At 42.7% G+C, this 21,758-nt stretch overlaps 1 protein-coding gene across 16 annotated transcripts in view; it reads left to right on the top strand.

Moving 5' to 3' along the window:
• Mbnl1 (muscleblind like splicing regulator 1) overlaps positions 1-21,758 on the top strand; it is a 185,074-nt gene that overhangs the window by 38,968 nt on the left and 124,348 nt on the right. For 9 of the 16 annotated variants that reach the window (XR_013155600.1, XM_076867098.2, XM_076867095.2 and 6 more), the window contains exon 2: positions 12,403-13,400. The exons of 5 other annotated variants lie outside the window; for them this stretch is intronic. Coding sequence is in view for 9 of the 11 variants with exons in the window: in XM_076867098.2 (XP_076723213.1) it covers positions 13,227-13,400 (174 nt within the window). In the remaining 2 variants the exon portion in view is untranslated. Of the gene's footprint in view, positions 1-11,854; positions 12,243-12,402; positions 13,401-21,758 lie in introns of those variants that run through there. 2 more of the 16 variants (XM_076867097.2, XM_076867109.2) reach the window with 2 other exon arrangements.

The following is a 21,758-nucleotide window of genomic DNA, read 5'->3' on the forward strand; positions in this document are numbered from 1 at the left end:
AACCAAAATACCATTGACTACTTCCCTGGACCACCAGGTGACTTACCTAATGGGGAGCAGGTTTGGCACATGGAGAAAGAAAGCCCTCACTGTCACTGTAGGTAGTGCTGGGGGCTTCTCTCCGCCACGCTCCTCTACAGTTTTAACAGCTGTCCGGGCTTCACTGTGTTGGGAAGGGTCATCCCCCCTCGTCCATGCTTCCCAGCCACGTCCTGGTGGCCCTTGGAGCCTGGCTGGCTCGGGCTCCCTTGGCCTGAGTGGGTCTCACCCGTAGGGCACTTTCTTCTCACACGCTCAGGTTCCCGAGGGAAGCACTGAAGGAAGCGCAGGCTCCTGTTGTTCCCAGGCATATTCAGGTGGCCCTGGGGCCTCTTCCTCAGAAGCCAGCCTTCCAGTCAGCAGAACCTGTGACCTGTGAGGAGAAGCCAATCGATGTGGTGTTGGATTTCCACGTCCCCAAGTGTACATGTTGATGCCCAGCGTGGATTACAGGGACAGTGTGTCCTTCACTGTGCTCACAAAGGAGACCATGCCATCTCCCTGGGAAACCTTACCTGAAGGTGTCCCTGCACTTACCCATCTCACACCCAGCAAGCCTCAGGAGAGACACCCGGTCATGGCCCACCAGCTTGACCCCGGGCACACCTCGCTCTGATTTTGGCATCTGTGGTATTTATAGTCCTTGTCATTTCCATGATCTTTGGTATGAAATGGCTGGGGTTGTTGTGAATGAGGTTTTGTACCTGGAACCATCAAGACCTGACACTGAATCCTGGCTCCTCCGTGTAGCTAGCTAAGGGGACTGCGGTGAGCGTCTTGGAACCATGCAGTTTATTGGTTGTGAGCAATCACTGTCTCTGAGACTTATGAAAAACAAAGAATGAGGATGAAGATAAATTATACACTAGTATGTAGAATATTATTTGCTGTGTTGAACAACAGTAGGCGGTATGAGTTGTATGTGGAGAAAACCCCAATTCTGTACTTAGCTTCTTCACTGGCAACTTCAGAATTCAGTGACCAGATGATGCCCTTGCAGGGAAGGCCTGAGCTCACATAGACAGCGGCAAAACCTCACTTTTCTCTTTAGTATTGGGGGCCCTTTACCGCTGAGCTACATTCCCATCCCTTTTGTGTTTTTTATTCTGAGACAAGGTCTCAGTTGCTGAGGCTGGCCTTGAACTTGGAACACTCCTGCCCCAGTCTCCCAGGTAACCGGGATTATAGATGTGTACCACTGCACCTGGCTCCAAGATAATTTTCAAAAATTAATCTCTTTAAAGGTTATTACCTAATAATAGTTTTATCCAAAACAAAATGATTCTTATTGCAAGAAGATTACAGAATGATCTGAATCTTTTTTTTTCTTCCTACTAACTTGGATATGGAGGGTTTATTTGAATTCAAATAAAGGGCTGGGTTTTTGTTATATTGAAGGAAAAGATTCCATTAATTTTCAAATACACACAAACATACACATACATTAATTCTTATTTCACATTTTATCTATAATGATAATTTATTCAGTCATATTTTAGTGATTGGATAGGTAGGTGTCTCAATTGTTTTTCATATTTTTGTGAAATAATTTTACTATTCTAAATTATTATTATTGTCTGGTGGTATCAGGGATTCAATTCAGGGCCTTATATGCTAGACAGGTGCTCTACCACTGAGCTATACCCCCAGCTCTTACAGTATTGTTCTTATAAATAGATAAGGAGCCTACATACCACTCTGTAAAGCATTTCTCTTACATGTCTGTGTGTGAGTATGTATAATAGTTTGATACTGAATTGATTGGAAAATATGAAAAATTCAAGATTGCTACATGAGCACTGCTCTCATTTGTCTGATGCATTCTTTAAGATGCGCTGGGGGATTTTGTACAAAGCTGATTGCTTTTGCCTCCACATTAGTAGTGCACTGTTGGAAAGGACTCAAGTAAATTCCCGGAGACAGGAAGGGTGGTATTTTACCATGTGCAGAATGTGAGCGTGATGCTGGGGGACATGCGTGACTTAATGATGAGCATTGGCAGAACTTTCCAGAACATTTTACAGGTGTACTAATTTTCCAAAGTAGTTGATAGAGGATAATCAAATAGCATGCCACTAAATATGTAAGCAAGCCATCTTTTCAAAGAAGAAACACTTTAAAAAAAAAAAAAAAGGAAATGATGGGGTCAGAACACAGTGAGCAGTCAATTGTGACAGGAGTGTGCTAGCTTTAGTTGACTGTGATTGTCAGAGTTATATGGGGTTAAGTATGACCTCTAGAGTCTGGTAAAAACCTGAGTTTCCAGTCTTGTGCCTCTGGGTGTCTGCTGTCTGTCCTAGGAGTATGTTTTTAGTGGCCAACCCTAAGGGGTGGATTCAGGTTCCCCTGGCTTCTTTCTGGAAGTTCAGCCTCCTAGAAGGTTGGCCTTGCAGCTGACCGATGCCTGGCGATGGCGGGAGCTTGCTTGCGGCTGCTCTGGGTGCTCTGATGGCCTGGAAAGCTACTTGTTGACCAAGAGCACAGGATGCAGAGGGACAGGCATAGCGCCCCAGTCACTGTCTCATTAAAAGGGCAAAGTCTTTATGTGTCCCCATGTGTCACGGCCCTTCTGGGATGCACAGAACCTATGTCCTATTGAAAGAATTAGGAAGAGGACTTTTTTTTTTCTTCTTATTTAGCAAAGGAAACAAATCTCAAGCTGTCCTATTGGTTCAATATGTGTATTCTTTTGTAGAAAGTAGAAAATCCTAAGAATAAAATCTTTGATCCCATCTCCTAAGACACATGACTTTATTTATACTCTGACAACATGGTGAATCACTTTGTCAAAATGGGAATAAAAGCCTTGGAAATGCCCACATCCTGCCACCCAGCCATTTCAAGTCTTTTAAAAACCCTCTTTGAGTTACTTCTGTATCCTGGGAACTGTTGTTTACTCACCGGGAGAGAGAGGAGAGCAAAGTCAGGGAGGAGTGCTTCTGCTTTCTAACAGGACACTTGCTCAGGCGAATTAGAAGAGAGGACTGGGCATGGGTCTTGGTTCTTTAATTGGAAGTGCATGCGGCTTCAGGAGGGCCCAATGCAGATCTGTGAAGGAGGCCTCTGCATGCCCAGCCTTGGGAAGTTACATGTGGGAAGATATGTCCGGGCACCCATGAGCCTTCCAGAATTTTGTTGTGCCTTAGCTAGTCTGATAATAACTTATATTTATAGTAGTTGTCAGAAACCATTTCCTTTAGTCAATTAGAATCTAAAGGAGGAAGAGGGGCATGGGCTATTTACTTGCATTTGTAGAAGTACTGTGTTGAAGCATTCTTTAATCCTGTGACCATGCTGTCAGGTTTCCCGAGTAGAGCATGTCCACAGACACCTGGAACTGCACAGTGTTTTTATTAATATGAAAATAACAGTAAGCTATGGATTGTCCATTTTGATACTGTCAACCCCCAAATTTATTCAAAGTTCCAGCTTCTGTTTTTTTGGCAAATAATTATGGAATACAATTGCTTGATTGTTTTGGCAAGAAAGGCTTTACTTTGAAATAACAGGAGTCTAATAACATGTTACAAATGTTTCCATTGATTAGCTGCCTTATATGAACCAGCAGTTGAAAATACTTTGCAAAATACAAATAGGCTTTTAGTTTCATTATAAGAAAATAAAGGTCCGTCATACTTTTTGGCATATTCCTACAAGAGAAATTTACAGTGTAGATTTAAAGATGGTGTCTTTTCAAAGTAAGCTTAGATTTAACAAAAACAGTGAAGCGTATTATCATTCATTGCTGGTGAGAGCATTTTGGTAAATATTTTCTTGAAAGAAGTTTGTTGTTCTAGTTCAGAGTTAATATAAGATGTATACTATTAAAAGCACTTATATATAAGGATAATTTTTCATATGCAAATGCAGCATTGCCTAAAATAGTAAAATATCTAAGTTAAAGAAGTAGATATAGAGTAATGTATAATTGTTAAAAAAATAATTACATTGATAGGTTTCTGTTGACATAGATCATTAGAGTGTTTTATATTTATACTTATACTGTAAAATAGCAACATGATTTGTTGTTATTAAACATTCCAGACCTAGTGAAGCATGGGAGTTAGTGTGGAACCTTCCCCAAAGAATAGGAAAGGCATATGGGGAAAGAAACCCAAGAGGTCAGCACACCTCTGAGTCTTGACAGGCCTTACTCCTCTAGACCAGGGAAGCACACCTGGCACCTGATTCACTGTCAGGAAACATTACTGTAAGCTTTATGTGAATTTGAGATTTTTTTTTAAAGAAAAAGCTCACGTTAAACTGATCATCTAATTTTTGGTTTTGGAATGAATTCATTTGATATTGGCATACTGTTACAAGTGTGTGTGAAATCACTTGTTGAGCAGGTGATCGTCTAGATCAGATGTGTCAGTCAGTAGAAATGCCCACCCATCCATCAGGCTAAATAGACCGTGCAGCATCTGCTTGGCTACGTATTTATAAAAAGTTCGGAATAAGAAATGTGCTAGCGAAATAACAGAGACTTTTACTGATTATGTGGAAAGGAGGGAATGTGTGTGTGTGTTGTGTTGGCTCATGAGAAGTCTACTAATTCATCTTTTAAGGATGCATGTAAGTAATTCCATACTATGTTCACTCATAAGTGGTTTTAGTCATTATGATTATTTTAGGTCTTTGTATTTAATAATATTTTTTTATACTTTTCTCAAAATGATTAATAATTAAGCAACTTATTTTAAGTAATCTTTAATAGAAGCCAGTAAATTCTTCCTGATTGAGTTTACTGTGTTAGGTTTTAAAGCAGACATTTTAGAAATTCAAGATCTATTTGTTAGGGTCAAGATTTTATACTCAGATTTAGTTTTTAGTATTGAAAGGAGTTGCTACATTATATTTTTAGAAGTTCTATGAAGTATGGCAACAACTGATCCTGATAGAGATTAATTTCTATTTTGGGAGGGTTTTAAAAATTATACCTTCAATTTCTTCATATGTTTATTTTATTGTTTATTTTCGTACTTGGGATTGAACCCAAAGGGGTGCTTTACCACTGAGCTAAGTCTCCAGTCCTTTACATTTTTTATTTTTATTTGGTGTAAGGTCTAGGTAAGTTCCCCAGGTGAGACGCCCTTAAACCTGTGATCCTCCTGCCTCAGCATCCGAGTAGCTGAGATTACAGGTGTGCACCACTGCACCTGTGTGATTTCTACTTCGTCTCAGCCAACTTGAGTCTGCTACAGTGGCAGCAGGAACAGGCTAACAGTGGAGAAGATCTTACCACCCCTGGCTGTGAGAATGGCTTCTGTCTTGGAGGGAAGGTTGGACTAGTGGGGCAGAGGGGCACCAAGGGAGCAGCTTCCACTGAGGCCTGTGGACTGGGGACTCTTTCCTCAGCTCTGGTGGAGCACCTCCGTGGTCACTCCTGAGCTGCAGTGGTGTCACTAGGGCAGCCTCAGAGGCTCTGCTGCCACCCGCGCCCCCCCCCCCCACCCAGGCAGTGAGGGACACATTCTAAGATGGGCTGGTAGAAGTGTTATCAGCTCCATTGAGAAACAGGGTGACATTGTTCAACAGATGGAGAGGTGCATCATGAAAGTGAGACTTTAGCCCTTAGTCGGGTTGTCAAGGGTCTAAACTCATCTAGATAAGCTGTAGGGTCACGTCCTATGATGGGGAGGGGCACTGTGAGGGGACACAGGACCATGGCGATGGCATTCCATTGGGCAGTCAGGGTTTCCTCCGGCTCCTTTCACTCTGATGGATTGTGGCTGCCTCCACATACCATTCTTCCTGAAAATCACCAGGATGGGGATATTGGTCTTTTCTGTGACTTAGCTCTTGAGTACAGAACAGCTTTGTTAACTCTGTGTGAGTCTGTGTTTTGATTTCTGACTGTTTTTCATTTTGAAATATTACTAGTTTTGGAAAGATCAGCTATGACTACCTGAGGCTCAAAAGATTATGCCGTTGTGTAATAGATGAGAGTAAATAAAACACCGAGGGAGTAGGGTTTCTCCTGAAGCACGTGAGGGTAGCACCATGGTTTTCTCTCATTATTCCTCCGCGTAGACTCAGGGCAACGCTGAACACCGCCTGCTTGAATGTCATCAGGAAAATGCAAATGTTCTCTTCTTTTGCCAGAAATGAAGACTGGGTCTGTCAGAAATTTGCAGATAATTATTTAAATGTTTCAAATTTGCAAAGCCACACAAAACTGTTTTGAATTATTCTGTGGATAAGAAAATCTTCTTTCAACTCACAATCCAGGAGGTATTTAAATGTGGTTCTATTTTAACTTCATTGCCTCCTGCTCTTTCGAGGGAGCACCTTCCAGTGTGAATTCTCTTGGTTATAAAGGTGGCATTGCCAGCTCAGTAAACTGGGCCCAGGCACCGGGACTCTTAGCTAGGGCGCACAAATCAGGCTTCAGATCCACCAGGACAGACATCCTCTCATGTCCCAGGTGTGGGTGGCTTGTTTTCTGTGGGTGAGATGCTGTTGTGTGCTTAGCAGTTGCCTGTGCTCCAGGGATCCTGTGCCACGGCAGAGCAGGACAGGTAGCGGGACAGGTAGCGGGGGCAGGCGCATGGTAGTACTCTGCGGTCTTTCCTTCCTGTGGCTCGTTATTGCTGGTGTGACGTTAGGCCTCTGTCTTTCATCAGGACTGGACTGGTGTTGGGAGGAGCAGAAGGTTGAGCCTTTGTACAGTGGCTGGAGAGGCCACTGGGAGGAACCCTTATGGTAGGGGCTGGCTGAAGGCCTGTGGAGGGCCAGCTAGGATCCCATGTGATGCCAGTGCAGCTGCTGTAGTGGGGATTACCTCCTGGTGACCCTAGACCTCAGGTGCTTCCTTGTGTTGCCTGAGGGAGGATCATTCAGAATTCACCTTCCATCCCTGTCTGGAGAGAAGCTTTGTGTTTACTTTTGTCTCAAATGTAAATATTCTGATTTGAGTGGAGTGCAATTAGTGGCCTCTGGAATTCTATTCTGTGGCCATGGCACTTCACCTGACCATCCACCGCCCCCCGCTGGTGACTTAGGGAACCAAGGTTGGGAGGGGGTGGCACTTTGTGATCTTAGATGACTTGCCTGTGTTCGTAGATGCACCTTCTTCCTCTGGGCAGCAGCTAGTCTGCCAGCCCAGCACAGTGGCGGCGTCGACCGAAGGCTGTCTTTTCCTTAGTAGTGTTTCTAAAACTCCAGTCATCTACAGTCTCGTCCCCAGTCTCCGTGGTCTGCCAGGGCCTGCTCTCAGCCTTGCTCTTTTTATTGAATTTGAGCTTTTTTCTAAGCCGTCGAGCTGATGTGGTCACAGAACCCGCAAGCTGTTCTTCGCGTCCCATGGCGTCTGGGAAACTCATGTATTTTGCATGATACCTGCAAGCGTGTGGCGCTCCTGGGAGTGTGCTGACCCCTCACTAAGAAACGCCCATCTCAGTTCTTTGGCCAAAGGATGCTGAACACTGCTGAAGGCTACTTTGACCTCAGACCAGTTTTTCCCATCAAATAACTGACCTTGTTCCCGATTCAGCACCTCAGCGGGGAGAGCGTTGGCGGACCATCACCCAGGAGTGCTCAGCTGAGCGTTTGCCTCCTGCGATCTTGGTTCATATTTGGGACCAGCCCTGAGCAAAATCGCTGGATGAGCAAACTTAGTTAGCTGAAGGGCTGTGTTGCTAATTATGGACTCGTTGACATCAGTGACCCAGCGGGAGAAGTTAGGGGTTTGGGCAAGGGGTCCCTTCTTGTCACCTCCAGACTTACTTGGTGAAGTTGACCTCACCGTCCAGTTAGATTAAAGCTTAGGGGGTGAGAGTCATCATGGAAGACTGCCCATTGGTACCCAGTTACCCTCTTGAGCACATACCTGTCTCAACCTCAAGAGCTTATGAGAAGGGTCCCCAGATTCCTGCCTGAACTACTCAGGAGGAAGCTGGACCAGCCTGCACGCATTTGGCCTGGGGGGACAAGAACAATCAGTAAACACACGTGACTAAGAGATCTAACCTTGCTCATGGAGGCTGCCTCGTTCTCAGAAGTAGAATCTCATCCCAGACCTTGGGCTATCCTCCTCCTGCTCTGTGTGCATGTGGGTCTGGAAGGTGCTCAGACCAGGCCGTCCAGCACAGCACCTCAGTACCCTCAGGGCGTGACACTGGCCATGACAGTAACTCTCCATGAGCTCCATGATTTTCTTTTCTCTTTTACTTAATCCTTGCTCTTTTTCTTGGTTTTTCACCATCCCCATCATTTCATGTCGTCATTTCTGTTTCCCCTTACATCCGTCCTAAAGAAGAACACGAATGTGACTTCTCAAGAAGACATTAGTTCTTGGTTCCCAGGCAGAATATCGTATTTATGTAGAGTGTATCATGTAAGGTGAGGAACTTGAGAATTTGGGGTTTGATAGGGGGTTAAAGAGGGCTTGTTAAAAAGGCTTCAAAAGATTTGATTTTCACTGTAAAACCATTAACTTCCTCAAGTAATCTCTTTGTGATTGGGGAAGTTTATCATAATATGTTGAAGTACAGGTCATATATTTACCTATTAGACAATATCTGTAAAGTAGAAATATTTCCTTTAATAATCATTAAAAATAAAACAATTTTAGGGAAAAGATGTTTGTAAGACTTGTCACAATCTGGATATTATCCACATGTTTTAAAATGTCATCTATGTCTGTGGAACCAAAGCTCATTACCAGCTGAAGGAATCCTTTGAGAATTCAATATTGGTCTAAATTCTGTGAAATCTTAATTTACTAAAACAGTTAATGCTGATTTCAAATCTTCTCTGGAATTCTTTTTTTGAATAAAGAAAAGGAATAAGAAATCATATTCCTATATCAGCAGTTCAGTCAAATCAGTTCATAGGATAGAATCTGAATTTTGTATGCAAAGTGACTTACATGGGGGCGGGGGTTGCCCACAGCATGGGATCCAGCAAGACCAGTAACACAGAGGGGTCACTGTCTGATCTAACTGTCAGTGTGTGTGCCCAGCTAATGATAAATATTTTGATTCTCATCTATACTTATATCCTTTTTACAGTTAAATAGTATATGATGAACTTACAAACACATGTCTACAATGTTTTCAAGAGCACTTTTTCAAATAGAATTTTTCTATCCTGTAAAATAAAAGCAACCAAAACACTAATTTGTAAGCATTTTAGTAACTTTAGTATGCTTTGTGCTGAGCCGCAGCCTCAAGGAGCCTGTCACGTGGCGGAAAGGAGAAACGGTGCACTCTCGAAGGCAGTTTTGTCATTGTACTTAGATATAGCCACCAGTGCAGCTGTGCAGGTCTCTTTACTGGTACCGCTTGTTTGGACCCCGTGGATCATGACGGAAAAATTTCCTCAGAATTGGGGACACATCCTCATGTTCATGTTTATTCCAGAGCAAACTTCATTTACCAAACATGTTAAAAGGTCTGTTGTATTCCAGGATCTGGGGAGTGGGGTTATTGCGGGAGTCCACATGTTGTCAGGGAGTTGATCATCACCAAGGGGCCATAGGAGGAGGCCCAGGTTCTGAACATAGTGAGGTTTAGTATTGAGGCCCAGCCTTCAGAGACAGTGGGATCTGATAGCAGCTTAAGCAAGGGGGAGGGGTTTGCCACGTTGTGGGGGGCGGAACCACACATGAAGCCCCAGGAGAGTGTAGTGGGCAGCCCTGTGCCTCTGCCAGAAGAGGGTGCCGTGGGAGGAGCTGCAGAGTAGTCTGTCAGCTCAGGCCAGGGAAAGGTCCAAGGCAAAGAATAGAAGTGGTAGCCTCAGAGGTTCTGGAAAGACAGAGGCTGCCCTCATCTCTGGATGTTGGCCTTGCTGAACAGTGAAGTTCAGGGTCTGGAAGTCAGACTCAGAGATGAAAGAGCAGAAAGATTTTGGACACTGGGAATGATAGGTGGAAAGCACTAGGGAGCGCAGGGCGTGCAGCGCAGGCAGCTTCTCCTGAGCCGGAGAGAAGGAGCTGCTTCCGAGAGGGCTGCATGTGTGAGGGGAGGAAAGGACAGTACCTGAGAAGGACCCCGCAAGGAGGATGTTCGCAGAAGGTCACCTGGACAGGAGGGGGAAAGTGCTGGAGGCTGAGAAGCAGGATAAGGATTTCAAGTCAGGTGAGCAGCAGGTCAGAGAATTGAGAATCCTGCTCAGCGGCCACTGTTGTGACCAGGACGTATCTGTGATGTATGAGCTCGTGTGCCTTGATAGGGAGGAAAGCAGGAAGAGGGCCTTGGGAGTGAAGGTGTAGGAAAGTCGCTATTTGGAACGAGAGAGGGAACTGTCCGAGGCCCAGGGAAGAACCCTAGACAATGGGAGCGTCTAAGTAAGTGACCCTGGAGCATAATAATTTATAAAGGCTGGTTCTGTGTTTTTGTTTTATTTATTTTTGGTACTGGGGATTGAACTCAGGGTCAATCAACCACTGAACCATATTCCCAGCCCATATTTGTATTTTATTTAGAGACAGGATCTCAGTGAATGGCTTAGGGCCTAGGTAAATTGCTGACTTTGAACTCATGGTCCTCTTGCCTCCTAAACTGCTGGGATTTTCATACTTGGGTGTGTTTATGCATAAGTGTACACGTGTATGTATATTTTCATGCCCTACAGGTTATCTCAGTCCTAATGTAGTAATTGATTATTTAATCTACAGGTCATTGAGTAATGCTAAATGTGCAGCAGAGATTCAGGAAGATAGACACAGCTTAGGGCTTTTGACTGGAAATAACTTGGATTTTATAGAATCAGGCATTAGGACCTGAAAATGTTTTTTTTTGAAAACAAACATTTCTGAATACTTGGATGAGTTGGTTCTTATGTCCCTCTCAAAAGTTTTTGTTGAGGGAAAGGGGAAATACTGGGGAGTGATATTGGCCAAATTATATTGTTATATTTGTGTGTGTACAAATATGCAACACAATCCCACTATTATGTACAACTATAATGCACCAATAAAAATATGGAAAAGTAAAAGTAAAAATGTTTTGGTCTTGCTACAGTGTTTTCCAAGTAGTTTTGGAAGATAGGTTAAACTATATTTTTAAAGTTACTGTTGAGAGCTGAAGTATTAATCTTAAAAAAATAGAAGTTTAGTGATATTCATAACTTCAATGTATATGTATTCTATATTTTATGTTCTAATTCCCCAAATTATAAATATACAAAATACCAGTCTACCTGTTTGGCCCAAGAAGCGCTCCTTTGGAATGTGAGATTTAGTTTCTAAAGCCTAATTTTCTTCATTAGCAACATTGAAAAGTTAAAAAAAAAAAAAAAGCTGTAATTTTCCTAGCTAGTAAAATTTTCTAAAACTTTTTCATCCTGATTGAAATAGAAAATCAACTGTCAGGCATCCATACCCTTGTCTAAGGAGTGGCCTCAGTTGTCCAGGGAGCAGACTCTGGGTGCTGCCCTGCCCTCTTCCAGTGCCCCTAGACTGCTGCTGAGGTGCTGGCTGCCCGGTGGATTGCTCTCCTAATATTTAATGTTTCTGCGACTGAATCACTTTCTCCCCTGAGTTGACTTGGGATTTGCCAGACGCACTGACAACACTGCACTCCTTATTTTCGCCACATGACCTCAGCTTCTGCTTTAAAAGTGTTGGAATAAAGGATGCTTTTGTTCCTATCTCGCCTCCTGTGATATATGGACGAAGTGTCTGCGGGCTGAATGGAATAGTTCTACAGTAGGAGGCTGCCTTCAGTGCAGGGGCTGGCCTGGGCTCCGAAGGAAGTGAATCGGATAGGTCAGGAGAACGTACCATTTGTAAACACCCCTTTCCTTTTTTATTCACATGTCAGGACAGCAGCAGCAGGCTGTTCAGCCCTCCCTGCGCAGAGCAGAGGAGCAGCCGGGAAGTGAGCTGCAGTTTTTAAACCTCGCCTTTTAATCCCCGGTAGTGATCTTCAAGGGCTTGGGCTCCTGTTAGGAGCTGTTTTGAAACTAACATGGTTTAGTCCACTAACTGCATGTTGGGTAAATTCAAAACCCACATGCTCGTCCTCTTGCAGTGGAATAAGTCACATCTGATGGACATTTTCTGTGCTTATAGCATAGTAATGAACGTCTGACAGGCGCGACCTTTCATAAGACAACCCACACTATTGGCTTTCTGCCCAGAATATTGCTGCAATACTATCTGTGATTGGTTATCTCTCTATCATGCATTGCTTCACAAGGGGAAACGGCCCCTTTTTTTAATAAATCTACGATGGCTGGCTGCAATATGCCTCACTGTAAGTATTTGTGTGTGTGTGTGTGTTTGTGTGTGTGTGTGGGAGAGAGAGGCAGAGTTTGAAAATTACTTAGTCTGGTATCACATGGCAAGGTTGTGATACTGTAGGACAGCAGTGAAGTGCTACTTAGTAAATCTTAACCTATCTCTTTTTTCTACAGGTTGGTACTAAGAAGTGCCTTTCCTGACGTCTCTGCTGCTTGGAACCGCTTCTAGAGCAGTCTCTGCTTTTGCCTTGCTTGCTGCCAGCTAGACTGTGACGACAGCACATCCACCCTCCACCTCTGCCCAGACACCCCCATTTCTACTTATAATCAAGAGAAAAGCTCTAAGTATCTGGCATTGCCCTAGGCTGCTTTAGTTTTAAAAGAAAAGTTTGCTGAAAAAGTAAGATATCTTCTGCCAGGAAATCAAGGAGGAAAACAAAATCATTTTCTCGATTTTGCTCTAAACTGCTGCATCTGTCTATGCCAAACTAATCAATACCGATTGCACCACCAACTCCATTGCAAATTCAGCTGTGAGGAGATTCCCTTTCAGACAACTTTGCTGAAAGCAGCTTGGAAATTCGGTGTCAAAGGGTCTGCCACGTTTTCATGCTTGCATTTTGGGCTCCAAATTGGCACTGGGAAGGGGTAACCGAGAGCACAAGGCTGATTCCAGGCCCTACTTTTAAACGTTCATCTACTTACAATCCTAGTATTTCTCTGAAAACCAAAACCTCTTTGAATTAACAGTTTCGTGCTGTGAATTTCTCGTGGGAGATCTTTTCCTTGATATCGACAACACAGTTTTCCATGTACTTTTAAAGCAGGGAGTGGGGGAAATATTTTGGAGGGGAAATTTTCATCATCATTTTACAGTTTTATCAGTTCATTGGTTTTTTTGGGGGGGGGTTGTTGCTTTTTTTTTTTCTTTTCTTTTTTCCCGGGGGGTCGGGTTTGTTGGTTTCACTGAAAAATTTAACTACCTGTAAAATCTAAACATGGCTGTTAGTGTCACACCAATTCGGGACACAAAATGGCTAACACTGGAAGTATGTAGAGAGTTTCAAAGGGGGACTTGCTCACGGCCAGACACGGAATGTAAATTTGCACATCCTTCGAAAAGCTGCCAAGTTGAAAATGGACGAGTAATCGCCTGCTTTGATTCATTGAAAGTGAGTAAACATTCTATTATTTTAAGGATATGCAATAATTGAATACAGTCCTCTGACTGGGAATTGGGGGTTGCTTTATTGATAGTCCTACAGATGTTCTTATGATGATGTTGGGCTGGGAACTTTGTTAGATGATAGCACCAGGCAACTTTGCTCAAAGCAGATTGGAAATTCAATGTCAAAGAGTCTGCCACATTTTTGTGCTAAACTTTGTCTAGCCAACCCTGTTGTGAATAACTTTTTAAATTTTATTTATTTATTTATTAATCGGTCCTTTTAGCTCCATGCCTTTTTTTTCTGGAGCAGAAAGTGTTGATGTATGTTTACTTCCTAATGGAAACATAGTATCTGTTCTGGATGATAAATGTGGAGATATGTGTTTGGCATATGCAGACCTTATATCATGAGGGTCTCACAATAGCTGAATGGAGATGATTTGCCTGTGTTGGCATAGGAACTGCCCTGTGGTCAAAGAACAGTAGATTTTAAATCAGTTAATTTTACATAGAAATTTTTTTTTCACTTTTTTTTTTTTTTTTTTTTTTTTTTACTATTTTGAAAAGTTGGATTCTCTTTTTATTTTATGGGCATATTATTTTAAGGTAGAAGTCTTGCATTTTGTGGAAAATATAACTAGAAGTGAGAGCCAGAACTTTTGCTACAGTACCTTATTTGTGGCACAAGCTTTATTGATAATGAATTTTATAGATAAGTGGAAATTCAGAAGTCCAGTTATTCATTGGATTTTTTTCAGCCTCAAAAATTCTAGTTTGAAGGAAATTAGCAGTTGATTTTGTGTTAGATCCTTATTAGTTTTTATTTGTAACAGTCTCAGTTAGAAATGTTAAAAGTTAGCTTTTGTGGGCTCTGGAATACTAAAAGATTTACTTAAGTGTTTTTTGACATTCAAAAATGTCATTAGATTTGCAATCCAGATATCAGATTTGGAAATGTGTCTTGTGAAAGGTAGCATTCATGTCTTTATTTTGACACACAAGATCAAGACTAGAAATGTGTTCTTAGTACTCTCAATCTATTTAATCAGATTTTTTTTTAATGCCAACAATGGTTAATTCATTAAACGTTTGAGGAGGGGATCAGTCTCATATCTACCCTTATACAGATGTGAAAGTGTCGAAGATCCAGCTTGTCTTTTAAAAAACAAATAGTGCTTTAATAATACTTTTAAAAACAATATCAGGGTGAGTTATGAGTTAGCTGTTTCAGTCAACTGCTTCTTGATCCACCTTGGGCTGCTTACTCTGCTAAAGTTTTTGCCAAAGATTCCAAGGATATCATCTTCAGAGTAGGATAAAATTGAGACGTTAACAACCACAGAAATATCTTGAGATGTTAGGTTGTTCTTAATGTCATAGCCCTGAGATCAATAAGCACAAGTTGTAAATTACTCTCGGGCCTTCCCCCCTTTCCTTTGAAAGGCGTGGATGAAGGGCACAGTGGTTATACTTTCCTGAACACGTATTCCTAAATTCATGCTGACCGAATTCAGGTGTAATTAGAGATGGGGACCCGTAAAATAAGGGCCAAAGGGCTAATTGCTCTTCTCAATAACCAGCTGTGTCCATAAGTGACCCTGTTTTGACCCAATTACTGATAAATCCAGTCTTTAATCCTATAGACGGTTGCTGGTGCATTTGTAGCTGCAAAGGAAAGGACATTAAATTTGGCTGTGACGTTGAGTGGTTTCGCAGAAGACCTGCCCTCCACAGCGTCTGGAAACATTGTGAAACATTAATATTCAGTTGCTGTTTTTCCATCTGAAAATATTTTTGTAGTTGCTGCTCACTTGTGGCCAGGGAACAGTTCCCCTTTGAGCTGAGCGGCGGCATCGCTCAATGACAGACTGTGTCACTGACGGGATCCAACTGCCACATCAGGGGCTCTGTTAGCTGACAGGCGGTTTCAAGATTTTAAGTTTATTGATGACATGCATTCACTGTAAGCAGCTAATCAACATAAACTTTGTCCTTTGTCTAAGAGAAACTGAAATCTATGTTGTCTAAAACTTGGTAAAATATCTGGGGCTTGAGTCAAAGGAGAAGAAAGTAAACATAAGTTTATTTATGGTGGAGCTTCATCATCAGGACAGCAGCTCCTTAAATGTTGGCGACATAACTATAGTAAGAGTGAATTAGGACAGTTTTGCATATGCAGTAAAATGCTCATGCCTGAAAGACCACGTCTCATATATATACATTATAACTGATGCACGGTGTGATCTTTTAAACAGTGTTGAAAACGCTACCTTTTAGATGATAGCCTCCCTGTCTTCGGTTTTGTGGCTAAAATAGATCAAAAACATATTTTAAAACAGTTCAAGTAACTGTGACTCATGCTTGAAGTTCTGAAATTTGGGAGCCTGGCACAGGTTCTGTGCCAGTAACCACTAGATGGCTTGCATTGTCTCAGTGAGTACAAGGAATTCAGAAAGCTCCACATATCCCGACTTCTTCAGCAAAATGTGCCCTGTGTGTTCCTGCAGTCCATAGTCCAGCCTCTGTGAGTTCTTGAGCCGCGAGATGGAGGTGGCCTGTGTAATCTGCTATTTTTAGAAAGTTAGGAAAGCAAACCAAATACTCTCTGAGAGGACCCTGTGAAATGGCTGTCCCCTTCAGCTGTGCCGTGGCAGGCTTTGGCCAGGCTCCCGGCTGACTTACATCCACGGCAGACTTCTTGTTAGGAGAATTTGCTTCATTAAAAAACACAAGTTAAACAGAACAAGAAAGTATTCATTTATCTAAAATCAGTTGGCACGATACTGAAGATGATAGGAAGAAAGTTAGCTGAGGGTATTTCAGTTGGTATTCTGGTGAGTTTAAGTTGCAAAAAAATAACATTGAATATACAACAGGGAAAACATAGAAATCTGTAACAATAAATGTATTGCTAAGTAAAATGGTTGTACATGGTAATGAGGAATGTATATACGGAGTGTGTGTGTGTGTGTGTGTGTGTGTGTGTGTGTGTGGTGAAGCAGAATAATATGAGTTGCAGTGAGTGTAGTATACCAACCAGTATTTTAAGCACTTAATTTCTCTCATTAGTTTTGCTTTTAGATTTGGAGTTCTTGTTCACAGTCCCTTTTTCACAGTCCTTAAAAGAGTACGTTCCATCTGAGGCTCTGCATGTTTACATGCTGTAGCTTTGTGTGTTTTACTTACTTCAGAAATCTAGGACATTTGAAATATGTATTGTTTTATGCTGATGAGGAATTTTCCTGCTTATGGCTTATGAAAGGAGTACGAAGAGAGAGAAAAAATAGGAATTAAAAATGCCAGTCTTAAAAGCCATCTTTAGAATGTCATATATAAGAAACAATATTTTAGATAATAACTGATTATGGTTACCTATTTTCTTCAGTCATGACCTTTCAAATTTAGGGAGTATATGTAAAGAGAGCCTACAAAATGTTTTTTTTAATGTGATGTTGAATTTGTTATATTCTTGAAAATTAAACTTTTATTATATGATCGACAGAAATGGAGACTTATTGTTGATTGACTTGTTTTCTTTCAAATATCCATTCACTTTTCAGTTCTGGGAGGGAGGGAGAATAAACCTTTATGTTTAACTATATGTTTTAAAAAAAAATCTATCAAAACTTATTTTTCTTGAAACTTCAGTAACTTGTTCTCTTATCAAACTAAACAATTTCATTTAAGATAATTAAACTTTCATTTTGCTATTATACATATCTGTGTATGTGTGAGTGTGTATGTGTGTGTATGTGTGTGTAGTCTGTCTATATCTATCTCCCCTGATGAGATCTATCATCTTTCTTATCTATTTATCTCCCTCCCCTTACAAGGACTATCTGTCTGTCTCCCTTGATGAGATCTATCATCTGTTTGTCTGTCTATCTATCTAGCTATCTCCCTCCTCTAACAAGATCTGTCTATCTTCCCTGATGAGATCTATCATCTCTGTGTCTGTTTGTCTGTCTATATAATCTCTCTCTCCCTCCCCCGAGGAGATTGTTGTAGATACAGCAGAAATCATATTCTCTCTCTCTTTCCCTCCCTAACCTGATGAGATTTGTCAGTCTCTCTTGATGAGATATATCATCTCTCTTTCTGTCTGTCTCTCTCTCCCTTGCTTCTCTGAGAAGGTTGTTGTAGACAAAGCAGAAATCAGATGCCACTGCACAGTGGCATGGGATCTGGGCATTGACCTAGGACAGCATATGAAGTCTAGAAGTTGGGCTTTGGGGCTCACAGAGGTGCATTAGGTAAAGGACCAGCTCAGTGCAGAAAGGAACCTAGTCTCTGGGTGTCCCATGTGGGCTAGATGGCATATATAGAGGATAGGAATTGGTCCCAAAGGTGTTCTCAGCTAATTCTTGGAGTTGCTTCTGTTACTGCACAGGGTTCTTCAACCCAGTGACTGTCTGTATTACCTCTGTTGCTGAGCCTCAACACGGTCTTTTCCTGTATTTGTGACCAAGTTTAACAGTAACCCTGACAGAAGGGTATCTGGGAGTTCCAGATACAACATCCTCTTTCAAATTAAAATGTTCATCCAGTAGGTACCTAATTGGAATAGCTGTTACTGAGTGTTTTTTTTGTTTGGTTTTTGCCAGTGATGTCTCCACATGACATTAAAGCTTTTCTCATAGTTACATGTGGCTCTTTGGGCACACGTTCAATGTGCCTCTCAGTGATGGGTTGACACGGCAGATCCTTGTCTCCCATATCTTTGGAGATGAGTTCACTGGGAGGCATGGCGAGCACCATGGTGCTCTGTGCTTAAGTGCCACTCACACTTGGTCAGCAGAATCCTCACGCCTCTGAAGAGCCGTGCATGTGCCCAGGGCCATCGCTTTGACAGGGACCTTCTTAGCCAGGTCCTCGGTGGCTACAGCTGCTTCAGTAGACTCGGGCCTATGTTCATTTGCTGTTTATGCTCTTATAGTTAGAAAGTCTTTGAGAGAAGATTTCCAAGTGAATGGATGTCTTTAAAGTTATCGGACAAACAAATCTGTGTTTTGAATGGCACTGTGTGAGGACAAGTGTAGACCTTGCAGTTGAGCCACTGCTTCTGCTTTGCCTTTTCTCCTTAAACCTCGCTTCAATGTGTGCTGTACTAAGCTGTTGCAACCCAAGACGCACAGGACTTTAGTGATTAGGCTCAGGTTAGTAGTAGGACTTGAGCAGTTAGTGCTCGGGTTTGCACACATCTAAAACTGCTCAGGATCTGTCTGATTCCATGAAGAGTTTGGAGCGGTCCAAGAGCTCAGAGCAGTCCACGGAGAACTCAGAACAGTCCACGAAGAGCTCAGAACAGTCCACTGGGAGCTCAGAGCAGTCCACTGGGAGCTCAGAGCAGTCCATGGAGAGCTCAGAACAGTCCAAAGAGAGCTCACAACAGTCCACGAAGAGCTCAGAACAGTCCAAAGAGAGCTCAGAGCAGTCCACAGGGAGCTCAGAGCAGTCCACGGAGAGCTCAGAGCAGTCCACAGGGAGCTTGCAACAGTCCCACAGCAGGCTACTGCTAGGAGGGTCTGTTCTGTGAGCAGCATGCTCCTATGGCTGATCCAGGGTAGAGGAGAGACACTTGAGTGTTTCTGAGACCCCCACAGAGGCACTCGGAGACTTTTTTTGGAAGCTGATCCTGTCACTTTCCTTGCCAGGGATAAGCACAGGATTGTGGCCATCAGCATGGCTAACCTGGTACCTTTCATGCTGAGCCAGTGTCTGCCTTTCCACAGACATAGACAAAGCTGCTTATTTTCTTAAAAGATCCTATTGAAAAATTCGAGGCTCTTAAAAGTTTTTTTTTTTTTTTTGTAATTTTAACAGAAACACATTCTGTGTTTTTAGCTAGAGGAACAGTTTCCTATGTTGACATGTAGGCCAAAAATTAAGACAGTAGTAATGGGTAATTAGGTGACTTAACACTAGTGAGAGTTGTTAGCATACAGAAAACTGACTGAGGTGAAACCCCCTGGAATCTTGATGGAAATACTTACTGGGTTGAAGTGTAAGAGGTTATTGGAGTAGTGATTTCTCTGTGAACGTCACTGTAAATGAGATTAATTACAGGGAAGACTTCTCAATCTAATACTCAGGATACACTAAACTACTACAGAATTTTACCAAATATCATATTTCTCACATAGCTATCATCTAGTGCACATTTACGTATAGCATCGTCCTTAACCCTCTGATGTATTTTTGGAAGATTTTCGCTCGGAGATAAAATTTCATTTCTTGTTTTTTATGGTACAAGATTTTATGTTGTGAAAATCACTGGTGGTTATTAAACTGTCCAACTGACTTATCCCTTTTAGTTTGACTGACAGGCTGTCCCCGGGATGTCTTTGGACCTTGTCCATCTTTAACCTCTGTTCTTCCTGTGCTATCTGTAAGACCTTTACAGCTCCTAGCTGTCCAGCCTCAGAACTGTTGGTTGTGAACCCTTTTACTTTCCTCTCCACAGTCACACAGAATTCATTTACACATGGTGTTTGTAAAGTATTAGATTCAGCATTGAGTAAGAGAGATACTTCATCCCTCCCCAGCATTTGGCATAAACAAATTAGGGGTTTATAATCCTTATCTAGGCCTGTTGGTGACTCCGTTATGACTCCTGTTGGTGACTCTAATGACTCCGTAGTCATTAGAATTCAGGTTCCTTCGTCCTTAGTTCTGAGGAGCATTTGACTTCCAAATTCAGGCTTGCTTTAAACCTGTAAGATGGCTGCTACAGCCCCAGCCATTATATCCTTGTTCTAGAAAATAGGAACAGGAAAGAGACAGAGGGACCTCAGGCCAGTCCAGTCAGGATTCCTTTCACAACGGTCCTCTGAGCTTCACTCAATGATCTGTCCTGGCCTGTAGTTGGTTGGTGTTGGCATATGGTTTTCACATAACCGTGGTCTTTTGTTATCTTCATTAAAATGAGACCTCTGGTAGGTAAGGTGGGAAGATGGTTGGGGGTCCAGTTGCTGGGGTAAGAGTTAGAGATGTTTTCCACCAAAAAGCTTCTAGAATCAAATAAACCTCCCAGAAAAGCAGGGTAGGCGTGGGATTGGCCGGAGGGAGGCCACTTCTGAAGAGAACCTTGTGTCTTGTCATGCGGCAAATCTGTCATCACTTCTCCGTCTTGGCTGTGGGTCAGGCCAACCTGGTGTATCTCAAATGGATTGATTTTTACTTACATAAAAATAAAACAGCTTCACTTTTATTTTCCTGTAGCAGTGCCTAATTATATATTTACTTACCCATTTGCAACTTGAGTATAACAGGCACACCTACCATAAAAATGGGTCCCAAATGATCATACATGACGAGAGATTCTGTGCTTACTGTGATTCTATTTCTGCTTCCTCCATAAAATGTTCTTCTTTTTTTTCTTCCATATAGAATACAATAATAAAATGACTTAATATTTAAGTTGCTGCATGTGTGCGCCCTGTTCAGTGCTCTGTGCTGTTTGGTGATACTTAGTCCTTCTAGCAGCCCTTGGACCTTGTTCCTGACACTGCTCCCATTTGAGAGATGGGCGGGTGAAATGCAGGGAGGCTGGGCAGGCCTCTGCTCTGCTAGTGAGATGAACAGGAAGCCTCAGCTTGTGCCCTTTTCTGCTCCCTGGGGAGCATTACTTTGCATTCACATATTCTAAGGAGTTCACCCAAATCACACAGCATGCTTAGGAGTAAAAATGAATATTCCAGGCAAGTTTACAGCCCAGGGCCTCAAGCAGTAAGTATTTAGAAGCAATTATACTTTAAGTCAACAAGGAATCAACAAGTATTGAATCCAAGAACTGGAGAGCAGGAGACCAGCTCTCAGAGATTACGTATTTGTTGTCAAATACGTGGCCATCTGAGATAAGGAGCATCTGAGATAAGGAGCCACTGTTTCAACTAGATAGCTGCCCCTCCCTGGATACAGCAAGTCCCCAAGTTGTAACTGTTGAGGAGGCCTTTTCCCACAGAGCAGTGTGGTCCCATCATCAGGCCACGGCTGAGAACTCAGAGTGACCGGAGGATGCTGGGATTACTGTCTGGAACAAGCAGCTCTGAAAACTCCCCTGATTGGGGAGGCCCAGGAGGCTCCAGAGAGGCCTGGGGAGAACCACGCCTGTCACACATCTCAGTCCCACAGACCTCGGTGCTCTCCTCAGAGTGTTTCTGTGGGAGAGAAGTGTTGGAAGTTTCAGTTTGGGGTTCAGAAAGGCACCTGGGCCCAGGTGGGGAGGAGGCCTTCCCCAGCTCCAGGAGTATCCTCTGCAGCCCCGTGCGGGGGTTCTCCAGTGTCATCTCTGGGCTGCTCCTGTTCCCTGCAGGTGGCCTTCCGTAGGCCAGGGCTGGAAATGGGCAGACCAGAGAGGGTG

Source organism: Callospermophilus lateralis, chromosome 10, assembly GCF_048772815.1.
Source record: "Callospermophilus lateralis isolate mCalLat2 chromosome 10, mCalLat2.hap1, whole genome shotgun sequence".
Taxonomy (NCBI): Eukaryota; Metazoa; Chordata; class Mammalia; order Rodentia; family Sciuridae; genus Callospermophilus; species Callospermophilus lateralis.